General features: G+C 60.0%; 3 protein-coding genes and 1 pseudogene across 15 annotated transcripts in view; 2 read left to right on the top strand and 2 right to left on the bottom strand.

Moving 5' to 3' along the window:
- The first annotated feature begins 990 nt into the window (after positions 1-990).
- Positions 991-6,462, top strand: ENTPD8 (ectonucleoside triphosphate diphosphohydrolase 8). Of its 2 annotated transcripts, XM_073022130.1 has the most exons (10): positions 991-1,063; positions 2,540-2,685; positions 2,761-2,878; positions 3,460-3,610; positions 3,741-3,900; positions 4,018-4,248; positions 4,549-4,812; positions 4,996-5,106; positions 5,499-5,633; positions 5,737-6,462. In XM_073022130.1, the coding sequence occupies exons 2-10, from the start codon at positions 2,560-2,562 to the stop codon at positions 5,926-5,928; spliced, it is 1,488 nt and encodes a 495-aa protein (XP_072878231.1). In that variant the 5' UTR covers positions 991-1,063; positions 2,540-2,559; the 3' UTR covers positions 5,929-6,462. The 2 variants fall into 2 exon arrangements, with proteins under 2 accessions (XP_072878231.1, XP_037842985.2); XM_037987057.2 differs by lacking the exon at positions 4,996-5,106.
- On the bottom strand, positions 6,423-24,031 carry NOXA1 (NADPH oxidase activator 1). 8 transcript variants are annotated; one of them, XM_008005474.3, is made up of 14 exons: positions 17,320-17,709; positions 14,396-14,478; positions 12,680-12,788; positions 11,832-11,966; positions 11,465-11,572; positions 10,011-10,070; positions 9,772-9,797; positions 9,532-9,637; positions 7,792-7,837; positions 7,607-7,665; positions 7,263-7,417; positions 6,978-7,092; positions 6,757-6,871; positions 6,423-6,602 (listed from the first exon to the last, which is right to left on the bottom strand). In XM_008005474.3, the coding sequence occupies exons 1-14, from the start codon at positions 17,494-17,496 to the stop codon at positions 6,466-6,468; spliced, it is 1,431 nt and encodes a 476-aa protein (XP_008003665.3). In that variant the 5' UTR covers positions 17,497-17,709; the 3' UTR covers positions 6,423-6,465. The 8 variants fall into 8 exon arrangements, with proteins under 8 accessions (XP_008003665.3, XP_072878226.1, XP_072878225.1 ...); XM_073022125.1 differs by lacking the exon at positions 17,320-17,709 and adding exons at positions 20,289-20,468; positions 23,930-24,031 and having other exon boundaries at positions 7,263-7,665; positions 9,772-10,070; XM_073022124.1 differs by having other exon boundaries at positions 9,772-10,070; positions 17,320-17,713.
- Positions 17,785-25,029, top strand: part of EXD3 (exonuclease 3'-5' domain containing 3) — a 120,027-nt gene continuing 112,782 nt past the window's right edge. For 3 of the 5 annotated variants that reach the window (XM_073022122.1, XM_008005466.3, XM_073022123.1), the window contains exon 1: positions 17,785-17,943. The gene's annotated coding sequence lies outside the window, so the exon portion shown is untranslated. Of the gene's footprint in view, positions 18,028-25,029 lie in introns of all 5 variants that reach the window. The other 2 variants (XM_073022119.1, XM_008005468.3) reach the window with 2 other exon arrangements.
- Positions 19,775-19,869, bottom strand: LOC119620215 (small nucleolar RNA U13; annotated as a pseudogene).

Raw genomic sequence — 25,029 nt, 5'->3', positions numbered from 1 at the left:
GTTAGTGACACATACATATTAAGTAAGGTGCCAACAGCACTAACTCTTGCACGAATGAAGCTTATCCAACGTGTGTTTTCTCTGTAAGGTGCATTTCAGCCTCCTTGCGTTTCTGCGCTATGCTGAGAGGCCATTATGAACAGTGAAATCACCAAGAAAAAGCACAAAAATGCACAAACATGACACCAGATATACTACCAGAAAAGGGAGTCCTGATTGAGACCCCAAGAGGTCTTCTTGGATCTCACCCAGAAAGGAATTCATCTCCCCCCACCCTATTCCTCGCCCCCCAACACCCCCAGCCCCAGCCCGCCCCGCCGTGCGCCCTCCCCTGCGCCCTCCCCTGCGCCCGACCCCGCCCTGGCCCTGCCCCAGCCCGACCCCGACTGGGTCCATCTTCGGCCCCGCCCCAGCCCCCCCAGCCCCGGCCCGGCCCCGCCCCACCCGCCCCCAGCCCCGCGTCCCTTCAGAGGCCGGGTCCGGACCTACGCTGGGCAGCGGCCCCGGGACCCCCGGCGAGCGGGAAGGGCGGAGTGGCTGCAAGTGGGAAACGACCGACGCCGCGGGGTGCAGACGCCTCCGCCCCCGCCCTGGGCCCGGACCTTCGGGGTCACCTGACTCCGACCTGCCCGGGCCGGGCGGCGCGGGGGGCAAAGTCCGGGCCGGGGCCCTGAGCGCGGCTGCAGGCGGTGCGGGGCGGGGTCCCGGAGTTCTGCCCCTCGCAGCTCCAGGCTTCTGCTCAGCTTCCCTCTCCTGCCTCCCACCCCCCGGCGGCGGGGCGACCCTGGGCGCTGGGACGGACCCGCGGGTGGGGGATGCAGGGAGACCCTGGGCGGCGGACCCGAGGGTGGAGGGGCCGGGGCGACCTTGGGCGCTGACCTCAGTCTGCGGGCCCTGGAGCCAGGTGCACAGCATCGCTGGAGGGTGTCACCGCCCCGCCCCTCCCACCCCAGCTGTCCTGGACCCAGGGGCAGGGAGAGGCTGGACGCCAGGTGCGCCGGACACAGACACGCCTGAGCACAACTTCCTCCTCGCTGCTCCGGGAAGTGGACAGCCAGCCCAGGTGAGGGGCCAAGGGGCTGTCCTGGGGGGCTGCCCTGGTCTGGGGGGCTGCCCTGGTCTGGGGGGCTGTCCTGGTCTGGGGGACTGTTCTGTCTGAGGGGGGTCCTGGTCTGGGGGACTGACCTGGTCTGGGGGACTGTCCTCATCTAGGGGTACTGTCCTCATCTAGGGGGCTGTTCTGGTCTAGGGGGTTTTTTGAGTGTAGGGGAGGTTGCCCCATCCTCTTTGCCTTCCTGGAGGCTCAGGTCTGGGGGTCTCAGGTGGCTACATCAGAGTGTGGAGTCCCTGTGTTCCTGGCCCCTGTCACCTGTTTGTCCCTAGGAGGTGGCCTGTGGCCTGGGTGCCAGTTGGGGACACAGGCTGGGCCCTGTCTGAACTGGACCAGCCACCTGTCCTCTCTGAGCCTCTGTCATCTATCCTCCTTAAAATGGGCTTGTATCCCCCCGACATACAGAATTGCGTGAGGACCCCACAGCGTGTCCCACTTTCCATGTGCCCAGGAGCCCGAGGTCAGGACCAGGGCAGCACCCATGCCTGCCACTCCGTGTGGGTGCAACGTGTCCTGGGGGAACACGACGGGACACAATCACGTGGGGCTCAGTTGCCAGGACCTTGGTGGCAGTTTCTGGCTTTGACCACTCCTTTGGGCAGTGGTGCCTGTGTGAAGTGGGGCTCTATGTGGCACAGGATAGGCCTGGGGTAGTTTGAGAGCTGAGATGCCTTGCTGGGCATCTGGGCAGAGGAGGAGGTGGACACCTGGGCCACAGGGCTAGAGAAGCCCAGGCCCCTCAGGTGGCATTCCTGGGTCCACCTCCCTCCCAGGGGCCATCTGGCGCCAGCTAAGAAGGTGCAGAGTCAGATTAGAGAAGCCTAGAGCTGGATTTCCAGAGAAACCGATGTCGTTAAGAAGCCTCACTTCTTCCTAGGATGACTGGCCTCACCCCGGGTTCACCCGCCACCCCTTGGCAACAGTCCCCAGGCAGCCCCCTCAGGGCTCCAGAGAGAAACCCCACCCTGGGAGAGCCTGGGGTGGGGGCCGCAGAGAGGAGGCAGAGCCCTGGGCCCCCAATGCAGGCTGGAGCTGCCCCTGGGGAGGCTGGCACGGGACAGGCAGGACCAAAGGGTGGGGACACAGGGTGACTCCATCACATGGTGAGGGCAGCTCCGCCAGTCCCATCCAAGGGGGTCCGAGGGGGCTACTTGGATCCTGCTGAGGCCATGTCCCCCGATGAGGCCCCTGCTGCCCCCCCCATCCCCTCCCACAGGGCCCTCTGATGCCCGTGGCACCCCCGGCAGGTGTGGCTCCCAGGGAGTGGTCCTTGGCCACGGGAGGCTGTCTGAGCCCTGGGGATGCCTCTAAGGCCAGTGGCTCTCCAGGGGTCCGTCTCCAGGGAGACAGGGAGCGAAGCCTCTGCCTCTGGAGGGCGGGGCGGGGACACCGAGTGCAGCCTGGGTGCCCACGGCCGTCCCCTCACAGGAACCAGGACCACCTGCACCATGGGGCTGTCCCGGAAGGAGCAGGTCTTCTTGGCCATACTGGGGGCTTCGGGGGTCTCGGGCCTCACTGCACTCATTCTCCTCCTGGTGGAGGCCACCAGCGTGCTGCTGCCCACGGACATCAAGGTGCGTCCCCGCCAGCAGGGGAGGCCGGGCGCGGTCCACAGGTACTGCCTCCCACTTATCCCACTGTCTCCCCAGTTTGGCATCGTGTTTGATGCGGGCTCCTCCCACACGTCCCTCTTCCTGTATCAGTGGCCGGCGGACAAGGAGAATGGCACTGGTGTGGTCAGCCAGGCCCTGGCCTGCCAGGTGGAAGGTTAGTGGGCAGTTCTGCAGCCCGGTGCTGGGATCTGCCTGTTGTTGCCTGGCTGGGATTTCCCAGATGCACGGAAAGGGTTTGGAGAGGTTCAGGGATGGCCGAGGTCCTGGTGAGCAGTCAGATTCTCATGGCCTGGCCTGGATCTACCCAGCGTCTGCTGCCTCCGGCCCTGACCCTCTCTGGCTCCTGGTGCTCCCCACCCTGGCACCACGTGGTGCTGGCGGCCGAGGCTGGTAGCCAGAGGGGTCCTGCACTCCAGGATCTTGAGAGGGGAAAACAGGAGGCCCCAAATTTGTTTCCTGTGGGCTCTGGTAACAAATTACCACAAGTTGGGGACTTAAAACAATAGCACCTTATTTCTCAGCATTCTAGAAGTCTGAAAACAAGGTCTGGAAAGGGCCGCACCCCTCCAGAGGCTCTGGGTTAGGGTCCTTCCTGCTTCCTCTAGCCTGAGCGCTCCACACAGCCCTTGGCTGGTGGCCACACCGGGGGTCAGGAGGTGGCCATGTCTTTGGGAGCTGCCTTTCAGCCCAGCCAACGTGCGGGGTCTGGAGCTCTGTCCCCGGCTGCTGTTCCAGGGCCTGGAATCTCCTCCTACACTTCTGACCCTGCACAGGCTGGTGAGAGCCTGCGGGGCTGCCTGGAGGAGGCGCTGGTGCTGATCCCAGAGGCCCAGCATCAGAAAACACCCATGTTCCTGGGGGCCACGGCTGGCATGAGGTTGCTCAGGTGAGGCGGGCATGGCCTTGGCACCCACAGGGCATGGCTGCAGAAGCCATGGTCTCAACCAGCGTGGCAGGCAGGGTGGGGCCAGGCCCAGGCTTCCAGCCAGCTCCAGCCCCTGGTCCTCTGTGCCCAGGCAGAAGAACAGCTCTCAGGCCCGGGACATCTTTGCAGCAGTCACCCAGGTCCTGGGCCGGTCTCCCGTGGACTTTTGGGGTGCCGAGCTCCTGGCGGGGCAGGATGAAGGTGCCTTTGGTTGGATCACTGTCAACTACGGCTTGGGGACGCTGGTCAAGGTGCCACAGGCAGCCCAAGGGCGGGGGCTGGTCTGCGAGGGGCCGGTGTCTGGGGCTGGCTGACCAGGGTGGGGTCTGGGTGGCTGCTCCGAGCTGAGTGGCCCCTTCTGTGCCCAGTACTCCTTCACTGGAGAATGGATCCAGCCTCCGGAGGAGATGCTGGTGGGCGCCCTGGACATGGGGGGGGCCTCCACCCAGATCACCTTCGTGCCTGGAGGCCCTATCTTGGACAAGAGCACCCAGGCCGATTTTCGCCTCTACGGCTCCAACTACAGCGTCTACACTCACAGCTACCTCTGCTTCGGGCGGGACCAGATGCTGAGCAGGCTCCTTGTGGGTCTGGTGCAGGTCAGCGGGCCCTGGGGAGGGTGCACGGGGCTGTGGGAACAGGGCTATGGGCGCGGGGCTGGCGTGGGTCATCGGGCCATGGGGAGAGCGCACAGGGCTGCGGGCGCGGGGCTGGCATGGGTCATCCGGCCCCGGGGAGGGTGCACAGTGCTGCGGGCGCAGGGCTGGCGTGGGTCATCGGGCCATGGGGAAGGCGCACAGGGCTGCGGGCGCGGGGCTGGCGTGGGTCATCCGGCCCCGGGGAGGGTGCACAGGGCTGCGGGTGTGAAGCTGGTGCTCAGGCCTTCCTGCCCTCTGCAGAGCCGCCCGGCTGCCCTGCTCCGTCACCCATGCTACCTCAGCGGCTACCAGACCACACTGGCCCTGGCCCCACTGTACGAGTCACCCTGTGTCCACACCACACCCCCACCGAGCCTCCCCCAGAACCTCACAGTTGAAGGGACAGGCAACCCTGGGGCCTGCGTTTCAGCCATCCGGGAACTTTTCAACTTCTCCAGCTGCCAGGGCCGGGAGGATTGTGCCTTCGACGGCATCTACCAGCCCCCGCTGCAGGGCAAGTTCTACGTGAGCTCCCACGCCGCCCCCCCCAGGGGTCCCGGCATCCTTGTGGGGCCTCAGGTGCCCGTCTGACTGCAACAGGCCCAGGAGGGGCCCAGGCTGGCTCTTGGGGGCTCTGGGAGCCCGGGTGGGGTAGGGATCTGACCCAGCGTAGCCACAGCGAAGCACAGCCGCCTCCTTCTCGCCCAGGCCTTCTCCAACTTCTACTACACCTTCCACTTCCTGAACCTCACCTCCGGGCAGCCCCTGAGCACGGTCAACGCCACCATCTGGGAGTTTTGCCAGAGGCCCTGGAAACTGGTAGGTGGGCCCTGGGTTCCCCGGCTGCAGCGAGGGTCCCTGAGGGGGCAGGGCCGCCCTGGGCAGGATGCTGGCGCCTCATTCTGGGCAGCGCGGCGGGCAGCGCGGCTGGCAGGGCCGGGGGAGGCGCGGGCAGAGGACAGCTCTAGGCCGTGCCGCTCCAGGTAGGAGGCTGTGACTGCAGCTGCAGCTGGGCCCAGCCTCTGGCCCGCCAAGAGGGGGCTGCAGCCCGCACCATTTAACTGGTCAGCGGGGCCAGGGAGGGGCTCTCTACCACTGCCCAGCACCCTTTTGTTGTCTGGGTGTCAGGTTGGCCAAGGCAGATGGGGCAGTCCCCCCATGACTGAGGATTGGGGGGTCCTCACCTGGTACCTTGGCCTCCTGGGCCCCAGGTGGAGGCCAGCTACCCTGGGCAGGACCGCTGGCTGCGAGACTACTGTGCCTCAGGCCTGTACATCCTCACCCTCCTGCATGAGGGCTACAGGTTCAGCGAGGAGACCTGGCCCAGCCTCGAGTTCCGAAAGCAGGTCAGGTGACTGCCTCCCCTGGGCGCGGGCGGGTCGTGGGCATGGGCGGGTCGTGGCCCTGGGGTAGCTGCCCCGCAGCCCTGAGCAGCCGTGTGTCCTGCAGGCGGGCGGTGTGGACATTGGCTGGACACTGGGCTACATGCTGAACCTGACCGGGATGATCCCAGCCGACGCACCGGCTCAGTTTCGGGCAGTGAGCTACGGCGTCTGGGTGGCCAAAGTGGTGTTCATGGTGCTGACCCTGGTGGCGGTGGTGGGGGCTGCCTTGGTCCAGCTCTTCTGGTTGCAGGACTAGTGGGAGGCGGAGGTGGGCCCCCACAGAGCCCACAGGCAGCTGCGTCCCGGATGCTGGAGCTTTCCTGAGCCCTGAGCACTGTGGGGCCTTGCTCTGTGGCTCTGCCCAAGGTCAGGTGACAGCCACCTCCAGGGCACCCTCGGGGTGGTGCTGTCCACAGAGGCTGCGTGGCCTCCCCTCCCGGTGTCCCTGGACCCCGCCCCCTCCCACACTGGGCTTCCAGGGCCCTTGGTGCCTTTCTGCACACAGGCCGCCAGGACTCACGGTGTCTCCAAGCTGTGTGGCTGCAGGGCCACGTACTGCCTGCAAAGGGGGCAAGACCACAGAGGCACAGGGTCCTGCTCCTGACAGGGCCTCAGGAAGGGTAGAGAGGGGCAGAGGGGAGGGAGCTGCCCCACCTGGACCCCCGCTCTGCCTGATGCTGCAGGAGTCCAGACCCAGGGGCTTCTCCTGGGCCAGCCCAGCCTCCCACACCCGCTTGGAGGGTTACACTGCAGTGAGCGTGGTTTTTATTAAAATATCATGTACACAGCATTGCTAGGGATGATCTCCCTGCTGGGATCGGGGCAGGCGGCCGGGGGCTCCTGACATCCGAGGGCCGGCGGGGACCACGAAGCACTTGGGGAAGATGCCGATGCGGCCGTCACAGTGGCCCTCCAGCCATGCCTCGTCCACTGCAAGGGGGACGTTGGACTCTGCAGGGCGCTACCCAGATGTGGCACCCAGACGCCTCTGGGTGCCACGTCTGCTCACGGCACAGGCCAAGCCGTAAGCCCCCCACACCCCGGGCACCCCGGTGCTGCCTGGGAAGGGCCATGCCCACCCTACCTTCACACAGGACGTCCACCGTGTCCCCCTGTCGGAAACTCAGGTCCTCTGGCTCCTGGGCTGAGTAGCCGTACTGGGCCACCACCTGGTAGAGGACTGGCCGGCCCCCAGCTCCCTGTGGCAGGAGAGTGGGCTGCAGGTCGGGCCGGGCACTGGGAGGAGGGTCCTCCACCACCCCTCAGGGTGCCCCTGCCTCTGCCCCTGCCCTGCCCTCGGCTCACCCTGCACTGCAGCTGCAGCCCCCTGGGGCCAGCAGCCGCGTCCAGCCAGGCCCTCTGCAGCGACTCCTCCTCATGTATGGGGACCCACTGCTTGTCCTCACCTGGGGCTTGGTAACTGCAAAGAGGTTACTCAGAGGGGGCCTCCAGGGTGGGGCCTGCAGGGAGGACGGTGACCTCTGCCACCCCCTCTTCCAGCAGCTGCCTCAGTCGGGGCGGTGCCCAGCACAGAGTCCACCCCCAACCCCGCCCAGCTCCGCCGCAGCCAGCAGGGCCTTTCTGGCCGACCTGAGTTGCCCAAGCTGGGCCTGGTGAGGGAGGGCCTGGCCCAGCAGTGCCCGCAGGCTGGACAAGTCGGCTCCTCTTCGAGCCCTCAGGGCCACGGTGAAGGCGCACTGCACGGTGACAGTCACCAGGGGCTCGGAGCCCCCCGCACCTGCTCCCTGCGGCCAGGCAGGAGGGGGAGGGATGGCCACTGAGGCCCCGGGTCTGGTCAGGGCCGTCTTCAGCCCGAGGGGTGTGGGCAGAGACTGGGCAGGTGAGTGGGGCTTGCAAGCCTTGATTCTGAGGGATGGGGTTTGGCCTCGGCCTCCCTCAGGTGACTGACAGGTGAAGGGTCCAGAGTCTCTTACCCCAGCACCCGCGGGGTCCTCATAGGGGCCGGGGCCAGGCCCCCCTGTTGCTGGCGGCCCTGAAGGACAGAGCAAGGACTGATACAGCCACTCCCACCAAAGTGGGCCCTGTGGGTGGAGCCGGCTGCTGTGCGCCAGCAGCTTCCTCCCTCACCCGGGGACCCCACTGCTGAGGACCCCCATACCTGGGGAGAGAGGAGCCTGTTTGCCAACTTGCTCCACCTGGGGCCTCTGCAAGAGAAGCACAGGCTGGGTGGGCCGGGGTGGTCAGGTGCCGGAGGCCGATACCGTCCTAGCAGAACCCACGGCAAGGGTGTGGCCTGTGTGCCCGGCCAGCGCCCAGTAGGCAGCCTGCCCACAGTCAGCTGCCTGAGGAGGGGGCTGGGTCCCTGCAGGCCTAGAGGCTGCCTGTCACCAGGAGGGGGCACCACGTCCCCCCAGGCCCACCGAGGTGGCAGCTCAAGGTGGGTGGGCTCCCCAGTGACCCCAGGAAGCTGAGGACCGAGTCCCTGGCCCCTGGCCTCTGTGTGGGCTGGACATTAACCGTGTGCCCTGAGTTGGGCACCAAGGAGGGGACAAGTTCACCGCCTGCAAGTCACAAAGTCACAGCCTGGCGCTGGCTGGACCCTGAGGGTCAGGTGGTGCTGGTGGTGGTGGTCATGTTTGAGATGGAATCTCGCTGTCGCCCAGACTGGAGTGCAGTGGCGCAATCTCAGCTCACTGCAAGCTTCGCCTCCTGGATTCATGCCATTCTCCTGCCTCAGCCTCCTGAGTAGCTGGGACTACAGGCTCCCGCCACCGTGCCTGGCTAACTTTCTGTATTTTTAGTAGAGACGGGGTTTCACCGTGTTAGCCAGGCTGGTCTCAATCTCCTGACCTCGTGATCGCCCGCTTCGGCCTCCCAAAGTGCTGGGAATACAGCGTGAGCCACCGCACCTGGCCTTTTCTTTTCTTTTCTTTTTTTTTTTTTGAGATAGGGTCTTGCTCTGTCACCCAGGCTGGAGTGGAGTGGCACTGTCATGGCTCACTGCAGCCTCCACCTCCCGGGCTCAAGCGATCCTCCCACCTCAGCCTCCCACAGTGTTGGGATTACAGACATGAGCCGGTGTGCCTGGCCTCAATTGTAACTTACTAGATTTATCAGATGGTTGAAGTTGCCTTAGGTTAGGAAGGATGAGGGCTTAAAGGCCCATTGTGGGAACTGGGCGAATGGTTCCAGACCCAGAGGGAATTGAGTGAAGCAGAGCTTGGAGGGCGCCCTTGCCTCTAGGATGCCACAGTTACGGAAGTGGGCATCCGTAAAGAGAGAGTGCTGGGGCTGCTTCCTGACCACATCCTCAGATGCGCCCAGCGTGAAATGCAGGTGCCTTCTCTGGGCCTCCTGGATCCTGTAGCAGAGCCCCTGCCCACGGCTGCCACCCTGGGAGCAGCTGGGTTCCTGCCTTCCTCCGCCTCTCCCTAGGTGCCAGGGGCATCCGGGAGGACTGGGGAGATGGAGTCGCTGCTGGGCCCCCATGTGGGGGCGGGAGCCTTGGGGCCCCTCCAGAGCTGTCCTGCCTCCTGCCTGTCCCCAGCTGGATCACTCCTGGTCACTCCCACCCCAGTGGGAGGGGAGGGGCTGTGGCCAGCCTAAGGTGGTCCTGGGGGCTGAGGGCCTGCAGGGCTACCTGGATGTCTCCACTGGACACCACCTCTCTCCTGCCCTGATGGCCGGCACCCTCTCGTCTCGGGCACAGTCAGGCACTCTCCCATCTGGCTGGGCTGGGCCAGGACCGTGGGTGAGCCTGGCCCCATCTACCCCGCAGTGAGCTGCTCCCTCCACCCTCGTGTTGGTTCCACTGTGGTCCCCGGTCCTGTGGTCCCCGGTCCACAGAGGCAGCAGAAGCACCAACCCCCAGCAGGGGAAGAGGCCCAGGCGCACGAACCTGCTCCTGGTAGGCGGTCGACGTGCAGCGGTCAGCACCGATCTCTGTCTCTGCATCGAGGGGGCCCTGGTGGGTGCCAGCTCTTGGGGAGTCCATGACTGGGGACCTGGGAAGAGGAGGGAGGCTCTCAGGCCCGGCCCATCTGAGTGCCCTCCTGTGCCCGGCCCGAATGGCCCCATGGGGAGGGCCTCTGCCCGCAGGAAAGGGACGTGCTCGCAGGGCCCAGCCGGCCCCTCCTACCTGGCATCGAGGTTCGCTCCCAGTCCCTGTGGATACAAAGCAACAGCCTCGCTCTGGTAAAGGGTCGGGGGCTGAACTTTGAAGAGTGGTCTCCCAGGTCTCACACAGGGACGGGACAGCCACCCCACACTCCCGTCAGAGGAACTTTGCGGCCCCAGGAGGGCTCCGAGCTTGTGTAGGGTTTTCTTTCCCACAAAGCTGGGTGAGGCCAGGCGGGGCCTGAGGGGCCGCAAACCCACCTGTGGCTGCTGAGGGCGGACACCCCACCGCTGGTCATCGGGGATGGCAGAGGCCACCACCTGGCGGGGACAGTGGGGGCTCCGGGTCAGGGATCAGTGGCCCGGCGGGGTCTGCTCCCTGCAGCCCATCCCACCGCACCCCACAGCTCTAAGTCCCCGGCGGCTGGGCAACAGCTGCCCACATCCGGCCCTCGTCTGCCACCATGGAGGGAAATGTCTGATGGAAGGAAACATCTGCTGTAATATTAACTTACTTTTAGCACAACTTTTTTTTTTTTTTTTTTTGAGACGAAGTCTCGCTCAGTTGCCCAGGCTGGATGGAGTGCAGTGGCGCGATCTCAGCTCACCACAAGCTCCACCTCCTGGGTTCACGCCATTCTCCTGCCTCAGCCTCCCGAGTAGCTGGGACTACAGGCGCCTGCCACCTCGCCCGGCTAGTTTTTTGCATTTTTAGTAGAGACGGGGTTTCACCGTGTTAGCCAGGCTGGTCTCGATCTCCTGACCTCGTGATCCGCCCGCCTCGGCCTCCTAAAGTGCTGGGATTACAGGCGTGAGCCACCGCGCCCAGCCTTTGGCACAACTTTAAAAACATTTTTGTTTCTTATAAACAGCCCTCTACTGTGATATGCGGACTCTAAGTTGATGCATTAACACAGCTCAGAGCCCGGTTTCGCCCACCTCTAGGCCTCCCGCGCTGGGTAGCTGCACTGGGCCACACCGTGGTCAGCACCCCCAGAGCAGTGCAGGTAACTGAGGGGGCGTGGTCAGTCGGGGGCGTGGCAAGTCGATGGGGGCGTGGTCACTCAGGGGTGTGGCCGGCCAAGGGTGACCCAGTCTTCGCCCACCAGGAGTTCTTCCCCACGTTTCACCCCCTGCCTTTGGGGGTGAGCAGCTCCCCATTCCTGTGACTCTAGGGTGCTGCCTGACCCTGACCCAAGTGTGCGCATAACATGGCCCAGACCGTTAGACTGCAGCCCCCGCCCCCGCAAGACCTTGCTATCTGTGGCAGGGATACAGGGACCCCCTCTGGGACCTCGCTATCTGTGGCAGGGACACAGGGACGCTCCCGGGACCTCGCTATCTGTGGCAGGGACACAGGGAGACACAAAGGCACAAAGGGACGCAGAGAGACGCAGGGACTCCGGGAGGCTGCAAGGCTGTGGCTGTGGCCATGGCCCAGGCTGGGTGGGGGGTGGCACCCGCAGGTTCCTTGTTGGGAGAGCTTGAGCCCCCTCCTATACAGCTGGCTCTAGTGGGCTCTGCCTCCAAGGTGACAGCCCCATTTGGGGCACTGCCCCCCCCCGCCGGGCGCCAGTTTGAGGATGGCTGTGGGCCCACTCTCTACCCTCCTGGCCTTTACGGTGGCCTGGACTGCACACCCCCCCTTCCCTGGGAACACAGTTCGAGGGCTTAGCACCGGCTGCAATGCCCCAGGACGCCGCCCCCATCTTTACCTTGGCCTTGCCCAGGAAATCCACGGGCTCCAGGTGCTCCAGATGCCGCCGGTGGGGCCGGAAGACCTCGCCCCTGGGAACCTGCCGTGGCGGCAGCGAGCCCCGTCTCTGGAGGGGGTGGGCATCCAGCAGATGCAGATGGGGTGACCAACCAGGCCTGCAGCTGCAGAGCCCCTGCGCCTTGGAGCAGCAGGGGCCACTTGGGCCCCCCACCCCCTTCCCACAGGCCACAGGAAGCCCCCGCCTGGCACCCGAAACTGGGCACTAGGGCCATCTCCCTCCAGAAGCTTCTTCATCTCGTGAAACTGGTCTTGAGGGGCTGTGGTAGGCACCAGCCCAAAACCATGACGGGGCTGGCACTTCTCACCTGCACTTGGTCCAGGGCTGAGTCCAGGCCATTCAAGGACCCCTCCGGCCACTTGGACATGGCCTCCCTTAGGCTGCCGGCCGCCTCTGTCCAGAGCCCCAGCTGGCACTGTGCCGATGCCACATTGTATAGCACCTGGGAGTGGCGCCAAGGTGATGGCAGGGGCCTGATCCCCCACCCAGACTCTCCCCCGTTCCCCCACCCAGCTCCTTCCTCAGTCCTCCCACCCAGCCCCTCCCCCAGTACCCCCACTGCGCTCCTCTCCCAATCCTCCCACCTGGCCCCTCCCCTGGTCCCCCACCCGGCCCCTCCCCCAGTTCCCCCACCCAGCCCCTCCCCTGCACCATTCTGTGTCCTGGGCTGGAGGCCCCCACCTGACTTTAACCCTGGCTGCAGACCCACACTGGGGGGCTTTCCCTTCCAACTTTCCATCCTAAGACAATGCTATTCCCAGAAGGCTTCAGGGCGGTGCGTTACCGGGGTCTGGTGGGGGGACCCTCTCAGTGCCCCTCCCTCAGTGCCAACACGTTCCAGGCAGCCAGGAAAGGGCTGGGGGCACAGTGGAGGGTGGGCACAACCCGCTACCTGCTCCCTGCCCACCCAGCGGCCTTTCGCCTCTGCCCTCCTCCTGGGTGGAGCCACCCCTGGTGGCCTGAAACGGCACAAAATAGTCCCTCCACCTCCACTGCCACCTGAACCTCCTGCGGGTCAAGGAGTGGCCAGGGGATTCCACGGCACCAAGAGCTTCGGGCAGAGGCGCTCCCCAGTCCGCAGGGCCCTCCTGTGACGGTGCCGCCACCCGTGGACACCCCACAGCCAGCAGCAGAGTGAGCTCTGCCCGGCCTCACCTCCCAGGCGTGCAGCTTGAACCGCAGGCCCAGCTGGGTGTAGTCGATGGCAGCGTGGCCCCTCAGCTGTGCCAGGGCCAGCCGGAAGTCAGACAGAGCCTCCTGGAACCTGTGGGCAGCCGGGGTCCCCTCAGCAGCGCAGGGCGGAGACGGGGCTGGGGCCGAGCAGTTTTCACATCCAGCCCCGCTCCAGCGCCCCCCAACACCTGGTTCCAAGGAGACCTGAAGGAGGGCAGTGCGGTGCCTGTCTCCACACTCAGGTCTGGGTATGTGGGCCAGGGGTCCATGCACATGTGTGCTGAGTGGGTGTGGGGGTCACCGTGTGCTGGGGCTCCAGCATTTTCCCAGCTCAGACTCAGCTTCCTGGACCCCTGCCTGCCCCCAAACCTCTCTTCTGAACTGTGCAGAGCGCCCTGGTTATTTCCCTCCCTCTTCGCAGGCCCCCCGCCCCAAGGGGGCAACCTCTCCAAACTCTGAGCCTCCTTCCAAGCCTTGCGGGAGCCCCCCAGCGCCTGCCGGAAACGCTTCTCCTTCCGGCGGGCTTCCCGTGCCCATCTGAAGGACAGGCTGCCCCCAGAGGGGTCTGGGTGGTCATCCAGAAAGGCAGAGTCCCACAGCCATCATCCCCAATGCTGGCTCCTCAGTCAAGGAAGAGATGGCTTTCTGAAAGGCAAAATATCTCCAGATCCTGGCTCTCTGGGCGACTGCATATGTGGTGGCCCCTGAAGCCTTTGATGGATCTTGTTAGAAGACGGGTTGTTCATCTTGGTGTTTTGATGCCCAGCGATAAAACCAGGTGTACACAATCAGCATCCAGAGTCTACACACGTACGTCTTCCCCCTTCTGACCTAGCTCCTCACGAGCACTGTCATCTGCTCGTAGCTGCACACTCGTGAGCCTGTCACTAGAGTGCATGAATTTGTGCTTGAAAAAATATGTATGTTGGCCGGGCGCGGTGGCTCACACCTGTAATCCCAGCACTCTGGGAGGCCGAGGCGGGCGGATCATGAGGTCAGGAGATCGAGACCATCCTGGCTAACACGGTGAAACCTCATCTCTACTAAAAAAATACAAAAAATTAGCCGGGTGTGGTGGCGGGCTCCTGTAGTCCCAGCTACTCGGGAGGCTGAGGCAGGAGAATCGCTTGAACCCAGGAGGCAGAGCTTACGGTGAGCCGAGATCCCACCACCGCACTCCAGCCTGGGCAACAGAGTGAGACTCTGCCTCAAAATAATGTTTAAAAAGTAAATAAATATCTTTCACAGAATTTTATTTTTTCTAGAATTATATTTTTTGGGATTTTAGACTTCAGGGGTTTTGACATTCAGGACTGCAATGCTCTCGGGACTGTGATCCACTTCCCCACAGAGCCTGCCCTCCTGGGATGGGGCCTTTGAGCATCAGGCAGAGAGGCTGAGGCAGGGCCTGGCCTGCAGTCCCGATGGTCTCCCTTTCCTCATTCCTCCTTTAGGAAGGGACATGGTGCAGAGGGCCCAGGTGAGCAGTGAGGACCCGACCACCTGTGTTCAAGGGTGGTGTTCAGCAGAGGTGAGGGCCACAGTCTCTGCCCGGGTTTCCCTGGAGCCAGGAACTACGGAGGAGGGGGTGGGCAAGAGGAGGGAGCAGGTGGAGAGGGAGGAGGGGGGAGTGCAGGAGTGGACTCTGCAGGGAGACAAAGGGCCGTCAGAGAAGGAACAAGGCACCCCTGTACTCACCTCGCCAGCTGGAAGTTGGCCACTCCTCGCTGGAAGAAGCCAACCGCCATGCAGGTGTCCTTGGTCACGGCTTGGTCAAATGCCTGGGGACAAAAATGCCCATGGGATGCCAAGGTCCGTAACCTGGTCACACAGCATCACAGATACGGTGTGATTGGTGCCAGGGCCACAGAATCCCATCAGCCCCTCCTGCTCCTGTCCAGGGACCTTTGGAGGCTCCTGCCTGGGCAGGGCTGTTACCACTCAGGCTGCCACAGCCCATCCAACCCCAACCGGTCCAGGGTGCAAAGCCCACTGAGGTGCTGCTAAAACCGATTTGTTTACCGTGAGCACAAGGACAGAGGCTGGAAAAAATGTTCCAGTGTGTTAATAATAGTTACCTCGGGGGGTGGGGTTATATGAGACTTTTGTCTTTTAAAAATCTTTTTTTTTTTTTTTGAGACAGGGTCTCGCTCTGTCACCCAGGCTGGAGTGCAGCGGCTTGATCTCGGCTCACTGCTGCCTCCACCTCTGGGTTCAAGAGATTCTCGAACTCCTGACCTCAGGCGACCTTGGCTGTCACAATACTGGAGATGAGATAACACAGCCCAGATCCCAGAGTCACCAGTTAAAGAACTGCATTACAGGCCGGGCATGTTAGCCCACACCTGTAATCCTAGCACTTTGGGAGGCCGAGGCAGGCGGATCACGAGGTCAGGAGTTCGAGACCAGCCTGGCCAACATGGTGAAACCCTGTCTCTACCAAAAATACAAAAATGAGCTGGGCATGGTGGTACGCGCTTGTAATCCCAGCTACTCGAGAGGCTGAGGCAGCAGAATGGCTTAAACCAGGGAGGCGGATGTTGCAATGAGCCGATATCATGCCACTGCACTCCAGCCTGCAAGACAGAGCAAGATTCCGTCTCAAAACATAAAATAAAAATCCTTTTTGGATAGTTTATGCAAAATGACACACTAGAAATCTACTAGAATCAGAAAGAACAACACACATGTCCTCATGGGTTTATCTGTGTGTAAAGCACAGCTCTTCCTTAAACCAGACTCAGAAAGACATAGAATGTTTGGGCAGGGCCGGTGGCTTAAGCCTGTAATCCCAGCACTTTGGGAGGCCAAGACGGGTGGATCACGGGGTCAGGAGATCGAGACCATCCTGGCTAACACGGTGAAACCCTGTCTCTACTAAAAAATACAAAAAACTAGCCGGGTGAGGTGGCGGCGCCTGTGGTCCCAGCTACTCGGGAGGCTGAGGCAGGAGAATGGCATAAACCCAGGAGGCGGAGCTTGCAGTGAGTTGAGATCCGGCCACTGCACTCCAGCCCGGGCGACAGAGCGAGACTCCGTCTCAAAAAAAAAAAAAAAAAAAAAGAAAGACATAGAATGTTCTGAACAGGGACTGTGGCCATCAGTTAAGTGTGTGTGACAGGAAGGGTGCTATGATCTCTCTTTCACAAATTTTGCTGAGCGGGGTCTTGTCGCTGAACTGAGTTCACACAGGTGTGAAGTGTGGCGGCTGAGCACAGGCACACAGCCCTGATGTGGGGTGGCTGCTCAGGGCCGGCAGAACCCACCTGTCTTCCCCAAACGTCACGCAAGGCTCCTACCAAGAGACAGCAGTTCCAGCAACACCTGCACCCTGGCCTGCCCCTCAGATGATCGGTTTTATGAATCAGCTGTTCCATCCTCTTTCCTAAGTTCCTATATTCCTAATAGCATATGCTGTGATTAGTTGTATTGACTTTCACCGTGTCCTCTGTAGTGAAACCAGGCATATGAGCACAAGGTGACTGGGTTAGCCCCAACCATAGGATTTGTTGCTGAACCACCTGGTGTCTAATGATTACATTCCCTTTCTTGGATAACATTTTAAAATGAAATCATTGTGGGTGGGGCAACATGGCTCACGTTTGTAATCCCACCAACTTTGGGAGGTCAAGGAGGGTAGATCACCTAAGGTCAGGAGTTCAAGACCAGCCTCACCAACATGGTGAAACCCCATTTCTACTAAAAATACAAAATCAGCCGGGCAGGGTGGTGGGCGCCTCTAATCCTAGCCTCTAATCCTAGCTACTCGGGAGGCTGAGGCAGAATTGCTTGAACTCCAGAGGCAGAGGTTGCAGTGAGCCAAGATGGCACCACTGCACTCGAGTCAGCCTGGGCGACAGAACAAGACTCCGTCTTTGAAACAAACAAAAAAATGAAATCATTGTGGAGGTGACTGTAAATTTGTATGCAGCTTTAAGACACAAGAGAGGGGGGTCTCATGCACTTTGCCCAGTCTCCTCCAAGGGGGATATTTTGCGAGTCGGGGGCGTGGAGACCCTCTCACAGAGCGAAGTTCCCTCTCCTTTTCATCGCTGCTGTCACCAAGCCTTCAATAACCGTGGGCACCCGCCTGCTTCTGCAGGGTGCTTGGGACTGAGCGTGGGGGCAGCGCTGGTGTTTGGAATGCGCAGGTACAGGCGGCCTCGGAACGGGGGCAGGCGCAGGAAGGGCAGCGGACTCCGTGCAGGGCCTTGGCCGCTGCACCCGGGCACCCTGGACTCCTGGCTGTTTCGGGGAGTGGGCTGGGGGATGGCTGAGGGCTCAGAGGAGGAGACTGACCCGGTCTCCTGGCCATGACCACAGGTGCAACGCTTTCCTCTTGGTACAGGGCGGCCCCTCGGGCCTGACCCAGCCCAGCAGCTTCCCCCTTCCCGGTGTGAGTCACCCTCGGGCCCGGGCCTCCGCCAGTAACCGCCGCGCCCCCCAGCCCGGCCTCGCTCAGCTCAGGTGAGGCCCCCACTGCTCCGCTCCCACCTGCAGGGGCGTTCGCTGGGTCGGGGGCGGCAGGGCGACCCCGTAACCGTCGGGGAGGGGCCCAGAGCCCTCCCCAGGGGCTCGAGGCGGAGGCATCGTCCGCACCGGCCTCTCCACGCCCCGCTCACCCGCAGCGCGGCCTCGGCGTCCCCGGCCAGCAGGTGCACGCAGCCCGCGTTGAAGCACAGCCTGGCGGGCGGCGCCGGGACGCCCGAGAACAGGTGCAAGGCGCGGGCCCAGTCCCCGCGATCCACGGCCTGCGCGCCCAGGTGCCAGGCGCGCACCAGATCCCCCAGAGAGGCCATGGCGGCCCGTGGCGGCTCGAGGAGGAGCTGGGATCCCGCGGAGGGTCCGGGACCGGGTCCGGGTCCGGGTCCAGGAGGCGGCGCGGGGCTGCGGGGCCTGGGACGCGGGCAGAGGAGCGGCCGCCGCGCGCCAGGTGCAACCCCGCTGCCCCACGGCGCCCCCTGGCGGCAGGCGCCCGCTCCTCCCCGGTAGGGCCCCGCCCCGCCCGGGATCTCCTGACCACGCCCCCGCCTGAGACGGCCATGCCCCCCAGCCCTCCGATCACGCCCACCTCCTATTCAGGCCCCGCCCCGGCCGGACTTCCGCCTGGAGCTTTGTGCGCCCGGCTTTCCAGCCCCGCCCGCGCTGGCCTCGGTGCTTCGGATAAAGCCCTCCGGGCCAGCCGCTGCGGTAGGGCCAAGGTTCCGCGCGGGCGTGGACGGTGTGGGGCGGCCCCGGCCCTGCAGGTGAGCGACCCCGGGCCGCGCGGGCCAGGTGGGCGGCCTGGGCGCGGAGGGCAGAGCGGGGCCGGGCCCAGTGCGCGTCCTGAGGTGAGGGCTGCAGCTGAGAGTGAGCCGGGGGCGGGCCGCTGGCTCTCCCGGGGTGGGGAAACTGAGGCCCCGATGGGGCGGGGAAGGCGCGTTCTCCTGCAGGGCCCCGCTCAGGAGGCCGCCGGGCAGCCGGACGCCGCGGGACGCTGAGCCGACCCCGCCGCCCTGTCCCGCGGGGCCTGCCTTCCTCCGCACCTTCCGAGCGCGGACTTCACGGGACCCGGAGGCCCTTTGCTCAGTCGCCGAGGAGGAGGCGCTCCCGGTGGGACGCGCGCCCAGCCCTGCCCTCCCCTCCCTGCAGGGGCCCTGGCTTCCTGCCCACCGGCGCTGAGTCCTGTATCAGTTGTGAACCTAAAATAACGAAAAGGGTCAGAATGTGGTGCCCGGTGGGTTTATTCAGGCACAGAGGTCGAGGGCGGCCTGGGTCACCAGGTGCACCGGAGAACAAGACAGAGGCTCAGGTTTTTTAAGAAAAGAGAGCCCGTCGGAGAGCAGGTGGTTTGGAGCTCACTGGCTTGTAGAAATGGCATTGGTTCGCGATCGGCCACGGCTGGGTGTTACCAGTGGGAAGTTACTTGGCTCAAGGGGTAGTGAAGGACTGCGATTTCATTTGAAATGCTTTCTGGTACTTAACATCAGGCTTTCTGGGCCAGAAGTTTAAAAGGGCTTTGCATTCCTCAGATAAATGATTTTTTTCTTTCTCATTTGCTCCCCTTTTGATCAAAATATTTCTTCTTGAAAGCATCGATTATCAAAATCTGAGGGTCAGAGTGTCCCCTCTTGCTGGGAAGGCTCCTTTCCACATAGTCCTGTCCCATGCCAAGCAGGGAAGGAGGAGACATTTCAGGGAGGATTTTTTTTTTTTTTTTTAAGAACACCACAAAACTGAATTGGAATGGCATCACAGGGTGGCAAACATGAGGCCTCAGTGAAGTCATTAATTTATACAGCTGCTATCACCTGTTGAATCATCTCTAGTTTTTAGAAACACCATTAATGTTAGTTTTCTCAGAAGTAACACATAGGACTATAACCAATTTATATGCTAGGATGAAAGAAACAAACCTGTTCCATTAGGGAGACAACTAAAAACATGAAGAAACTAAAATCCATGTTCTTCTTTATTTATTGTTTATTTAGCGATGGGGTCTTGCTCTGCTGCTCACGCTGGAGTGCAGAGGCACAATCCCCACTCATAGCAGCCTTGAGCTCTTGGGCTTAAAGGGTCCTCTTGTCTCAGCCTCCCGAGTACCTGGGAATGCAGGTATTTGCCACCAGGACCGGCTAATTTTTAAATTTTTTTGGTGGAGACTAGGTCTTGCCACCTTGCCCAGGCTAGTCTCGAACTCCTGAGCCCAAGCGATCCTCTCATCTGGGCCTCCCAAAGTGCTGGGATTATAGGTGTGAACACTGTACCCAGCCAGGTTCTTCTTTAGAGACTTGTAGCCGGAAGATTGTTCAGGATTTAGTCCAGACTGTAGGAAAATAAAAAATACAATGGTCAGGGATAGAATCCAGTAATAGGTATGCTATAGTTTTTCTCTGAAACATAATTTTTCTCTACTTCCCCATTTCTACCAAAGATAAATCTTGGTAAGACCAATTTACTTGTAAAATAAATTTTAGGATTATATTTGGCCTGATTATTTGCCTAAAGTACAACAACAGTGGTGACTGGCCATACAGGCTCCTTTTTAAATTGGCTGGAACTTTGCCATAAGGAATTTCAGATTAGACTTTTTCCCCATGTCAGACAGGTAATGTGCTGACATCATAACAGGGTTTGAAGGAGACATACCCTACACATGAGGCAATCATCATGCTTATGAACTACAAAAGGGTCAGATTAGACCTTTAAAAGCCACTTGAGGGGTGGGCACGGTGGCTCACGCCTGTAATCCCAGCACTTTGGGAGGCCGAGGCGGGTGGATCACAAGGTCAGGAGATCGAGACCATCCTGGTTAACACGGTGAAACCCCATCTCTACTAAAAAAAAAAATACAAAAAATTAGCCAGGCGTGGTGGAGGGCGCCTGTCCCAGCTACTCCGGAGGCTGAGGTGGAGAATGGCGAACCCGGGAGGCGGAGCTTGCAGTGAGCCGAGATCTCACCACTGCACTCCAGCCTGGCCGACAGAGCGAGATTCCGTCTCAAAAAAAATAAATAAAATAACACCTGTATGAATTGAGGGGTGAATGTCTTCCAGTTCCCAAACTATCTTCAAGTTCCTGGATCTGTCAGAAAGTGACATTCTTTACTTACCTCAAGGCCAAGAACCTTGTAAGGGAACTATGTAAACAGGGCACCAGTCCAGTCATCCCAAGGGGCTTTTTATTGGCTCCGTAAAGTGCACCTCAATTCCTCAAAGCAGTCCGGTCATATCCGAAAATACGTCATCCCAGTCCAAGCCTTGGTAGAATAACCAGGGTCTCCAATTGTGTCCTGTTACAAGGAAAACAGATTCTTACTGAACTCATGCAAATAACTACATTGCCATAAAATAAGAATACTCATGAATCGCTTCCAGATTTTTGAGAAATCAGAGAAAAAGACAAATGTTTCAGTTTTGCTCACAAAAGTGTATGTCACCCAATTGCTATAGCTATAAATAGCTCAAGCAGAAAAAGGATTTTTGACTCTGGAAAACAAAATATAAAAAGAGTCAGCTAGGTTTCAACAACAACAAAAAGTCACAAAAAGCATTTCAGACCTCTTATCAGTTCTGTTCTATGTAATTTGCTTTTTTTTGAGATGGAGTCTCGCTCTGTTGCCCAGGCTGGAGTGCAGTGGCAAGACCTCGGCTCACTACAAGCGCCGCCTCCTGGGTTCACGCCATTCTCCTGCTTCCACGTCCCAAGTAGCTGGGACTACAGGCGCTGCCACCACGCCAGACTAATTATTTGTATTTTTAGTAGAGACGGGGTTTCACTGTGTTAGTCAGGCCAGGATGGTCTCGATCTCCTGACCTCGTGATCCACCTGCCTTGGCCTCCCAAAGTGCTGGGATTACAGGCGTGAGCCACCACGCCCAGCCGCTTTCTTCTGTATGATGCTGGGTTAGCAATCGTCATGAAAGCATCGGCCTTTTTTTTTTTTTTTTTTTTTTTTTTTTTTTTTTTTTTTTTGAGACGGAGTCTCGGCTCTGTGCCCCAGGCTGGAGTGCAGTGGCGCTCTCTCGGCTCACTGCAAGCTCCGCCTCCCGGGTTCCCGCCATTCTCCTGCCTCAGCCTCCCGAGTAGCTGGGACTACAGGCGCCCGCCACCGCGCCCGGCTAGTTTTTTGTATTTTTTAGTAGAGATGGGGTTTCACCGTGTTAGTCAGGATGGTCTCGATCTCCTGACCTCGTGATCCGCCCGTCTCGGCCTCCCAAAGTGCTGGGATTACAGGCTTGAGCCACCGCGCCCGGCCTTTTTTTTTTTTTTTTTTTTTTTGAGATGGAGTCTCACTCTGTCGTCCAGGCTGGAGTGCAGTGGCCGGATCTCAGCTCACTGCAAGCTCCGCCTCCCAGGTTTATGCCATTCTCCTGCCTCAGCCTCCCGAGTAGCTGGTACTACAGGCACCTGCCACCTCGCGTGGCTAGTTTTTTGTATTTTTAGTAGAGACGGGGTTTCACCGTGTTAGCTAGGATAGTCTCGATCTCCTGACCTTGTGATCCGCCCGTCTCGGCCTCCCAAAGTGCTGGGATTACAGGCTTGAGCCACCGCGCCCGGCCAGCATCGGCTTTTTAATAAGAGTCCTGGAAATTTTTACTTGGTCCATTGGTGTGATCTCCCAAGTTATCAGAAGTCTGTATGCTTGTCAGTGTCCTTTCCATGAAGTTCCTTGAAGAAAATGCACATTTTAGACTGTAGCTTATTTTATTTATTTATTTATTTTGAGACGGAGTCTCGCTCTGTTGCCCAGGATGGAGTGCAGTGGCGCAATCTCGGGGTTACTGCAACCTCTGCCTCCCAGGTTCGAGCAGTTCTCCTGCCTCAGCCTCCCGAGTAGCTGGAATTACAGGCATGTGCCACCATACCCAACTAATTTTGTATTTTTAGTAGAGATGGGGTTTTACCACGTTGGCCTTGCTGGTTTCGAACTCCTGACCTCAAGTGATCCACCCGCCTCAGCCTCCCTAAGTGTTGGGATTACAGGCATGAGCCACCATGCTTGGCCTTAAACTGCATTTTGAGAAGAAAGTAAAGCAGTAATTTTCTGTGGATAACAAAAGACTTAGAGTAGCCATGGGTGAAGATGCGATTGACAGGGAATTTGGTTCCTTCTGTGGTTAAAACAATTGAACATATAATCACGACTGATAACATATACCAAGACATGTCAGAATTTTTAGGAATCTCATACAGTTTTGGAACATATGTTAATAATACATTTATGGAAATATAACTCAAACAGCATTCCACATTTGACGATGCTTCCTGTATAATTTTAACGTACCAGATAAGCCTCATATATACATCTCCCTTGGACTTCTCGGGGTTCCTGTTTGTTATGTCCAAGTTAGTTCAGGTCAAAAAACTCTTAATTTTAGGACTTGAAATTTGATTTTGGGAAGTATGTCAAATATCAAAGGCTTAAAACAATTCCAAAGTAGGGCCGGGCGCGGTGGCTCACGCCTATAATCCCAGCACTTTGGGAGGCCGAGACGGGCCGATCACGAGGTCAGGAGATCAAGACCATCCTGACTAACATGGTGAAACCCCATCTCTACTAAAAATACAAAAATTAGCCGGGTGTGGTGGTGGCGCCTGTGGTCCCAGCTACACGGGAGGCTGAGGCAGGAGAATGGCGTGAACCCGGGAGGCGGAGCTTGCAGTGAGCTGAGATCCAGCCACTGCACTCCAGCCTGGGCGACAGAGCGAGACTCCGTCTCAAAAAAAAAAAAAAAAAAAAAATTCCAAATTGGATCACAGGTCACTGTAGAATAAGCCATTCATTTAATCAAATTGGTAATTCAGAGATTTCCCAAAGCAAAATCCTTTACTATGATAGAGAGGAGACTTAGGTTCCCAAGCAATTGACAGACCTAATAAAGACAGCATGAAGCAAACACAGTGTCTCTCCCTTTCCCCTCTTTTGTTTTCCGGTTTACTCAAAAGATAAAAATATTTTACAATCTCTTATTAATACTACATGAGATGTTGTTCAAAAGAAAAACTACTTATACATCCATCTTACATACAGAATTGATTCTCTTATATTTAGTAGTTTCAGTTACATATATTACGGTGTTAACTTAGTGACCCTAATTTTCAGTCAAAAACTTAGGGAGTAATTTTGAACTATATTTGTAGATGAAAACCATTTCATAATGTTTTACAGAGGTACATTTCCTAAACTTTTTTATTAACAGATCTAAATATATTTAGCTTTCCTATACCATATAAAAATAAGATACTAAAGTATATAAGCTTAAACTTACGCTTAGTAATTAATGTTTCAATGTTTTACTTAGAAATGACTGAGACGTTTGTTTGTTTTTTGAGATGAAGTCTCTTGTTGCCCAGGCTGGAGTGCAGTGGCACAGTCTGAGCTCACTGCAACCTCCGCTTCCCAGGTTCAAGCGATTCTCCTGCCTCAGCCTCCCAAGTTAGCTGAGATTACAGGTGCATGCCACCATGCCTGGCTAATTTTTGTATTTTTAGTAGAGATGGGGTTTCACCATGTTGGCCAGGCTGGTCTTGAACTCCTGACCTCAGGTGATCCGCCCGCCTCGGCCTCCCAGAGTACTGGGATTACAGGTGTGAGCCACCGCGCCCGGCCACAAAAGGAGATTAACACAAGTGGCATCACCCAGGGCACAGACATCCTGCCAGCCCCGGGGGTCCTCGGCCTCCCAGTGACCCTGCGTCCTGGAGGTTCAGCCATCCCCTCCGTGGTCCCACCCCAGTCCTTGCAGCTTACCTCCTCCTGCCCCGCCAGCCCCTCACTCACGGGCTCCTCAGATCCCCCGGCTCTGTCCTTTCCTCCCCGCCTGCCGGCCCGGCCTCCCCTGCAGGCGCCCTGGGCAGGAGCCGCCCGCGGCACGGCCTGCGCTTGAAGGAGGCGGGAAGGGCCCAGCCGCGGTGGCCGGTGTGCCCGGGGCGCACACGTGGTGTCGCTGATGTCGCCTGCGCCGACCTCCTGTTCGTTTCATGGCGGAAGCTGCTCCGCCGCGTGGTGGCCGCGCGCCTCCTCCTCCGCTCGGCGGTTCTTCCTCCGTGACCGCCACGCGCGGCGCAGCTGGGGTCGTTTGTGCGCGAGCGTTGGTGCGGACGCGCGTTGCTGGTCCCCGTGGTCTCTGCCCGGGAGGGGAACTGCCAGGGCCCGTGGTCACTGTGTTCGACTTTCCGGGGAACGGGTGGGCTGTGGGGTGTGGCCGCGCCGCCTCCCGCCCCTCGCGCCGTTCGCTCCACGCAGATGCGGTCCGCAGGGGCCTCCATGCCGCGGAACCCGCGGTCGGGTTCGGCCTCACCCGGGGACCCGTCCGGCCCCTCTGCGGGCGCGCTCGCTTCCTGGCAGCCTGGGCGCCGCCGGGGTGTGCTGTGCTCACCCCCAGCTTACCATGTTCACGGCAAACCGTGGGAACTGGCCACCCCCGTGCCTGCACCCGCCTGTGTCCCCGGCCGCATCCTCTGTCCGAGTCAGACCCGTGTGGCTCCCACCGCCCTGCTGACTTCTTCCCCGGCGTCAGGTGGGCGCGCCTCCCCGGGGACGAAAGCCCTCACCGCGGACCCCAGCTTTGCCCGGGAGCTCGGGCCTCACAAGGGTCGCCCTCTCCTGCCCTCGCCGCCTCCGCCTGTTCTCAGGCCCGCAGGGAGGCCTAGGAGAGCCTAAGGTGGGGTCCCCTTGGTCAGACCCTCCTGTGGAGTCGGGCGTGTCCTGGCCGGGAAACCGGGAGGTCTGTCGGGAAACCGGGAGGTGTCGGGGCTTCCTGGCCTCCTGACTCCTGGACGGCGGCACCGTCATCAGCCCCGAGCCCAGCCCGGGGAGGGCCTGCTCCCTTCTGCTGCAGGTGGGAGCGG

Source organism: Chlorocebus sabaeus, chromosome 12, assembly GCF_047675955.1.
Source record: "Chlorocebus sabaeus isolate Y175 chromosome 12, mChlSab1.0.hap1, whole genome shotgun sequence".
NCBI lineage: Eukaryota > Metazoa > Chordata > Mammalia > Primates > Cercopithecidae > Chlorocebus > Chlorocebus sabaeus.
Note: the sequence above shows the minus strand (reverse complement) of the source record. Positions and strands in the feature narration are given on the sequence as shown.

What these genes read in the sequence shown, in the direction of transcription:
- ENTPD8 (XM_073022130.1), top strand. Translation starts at nt 2,560, where the DNA reads ATGGGGCTGTCCCGGAAGGAGCAGGTCTTCTTGGCCATACTGGGGGCT. An exon ending in TGCTGCCCACGGACATCAAG is followed by an intron (nt 2,686 to 2,760) that starts GTGCGTCCCCGC and finishes CTGTCTCCCCAG; the next exon opens with TTTGGCATCGTGTTTGATGC. An exon ending in CCTGGCCTGCCAGGTGGAAG is followed by an intron (nt 2,879 to 3,459) that starts GTTAGTGGGCAG and finishes CTGCTGTTCCAG; the next exon opens with GGCCTGGAATCTCCTCCTAC.
- NOXA1 (XM_073022127.1), bottom strand. Translation starts at nt 17,496, where the DNA reads ATGGCCTCTCTGGGGGATCTGGTGCGCGCCTGGCACCTGGGCGCGCAG. An exon ending in ATTTCCTGGGCAAGGCCAAG is followed by an intron (nt 10,071 to 11,464) that starts GTAAAGATGGGG and finishes TGTCCCCGCCAG; the next exon opens with GTGGTGGCCTCTGCCATCCC. An exon ending in GGCTGCAGCTGCAGTGCAGG is followed by an intron (nt 6,872 to 6,977) that starts GTGAGCCGAGGG and finishes CTCCTGCCACAG; the next exon opens with GGAGCTGGGGGCCGGCCAGT.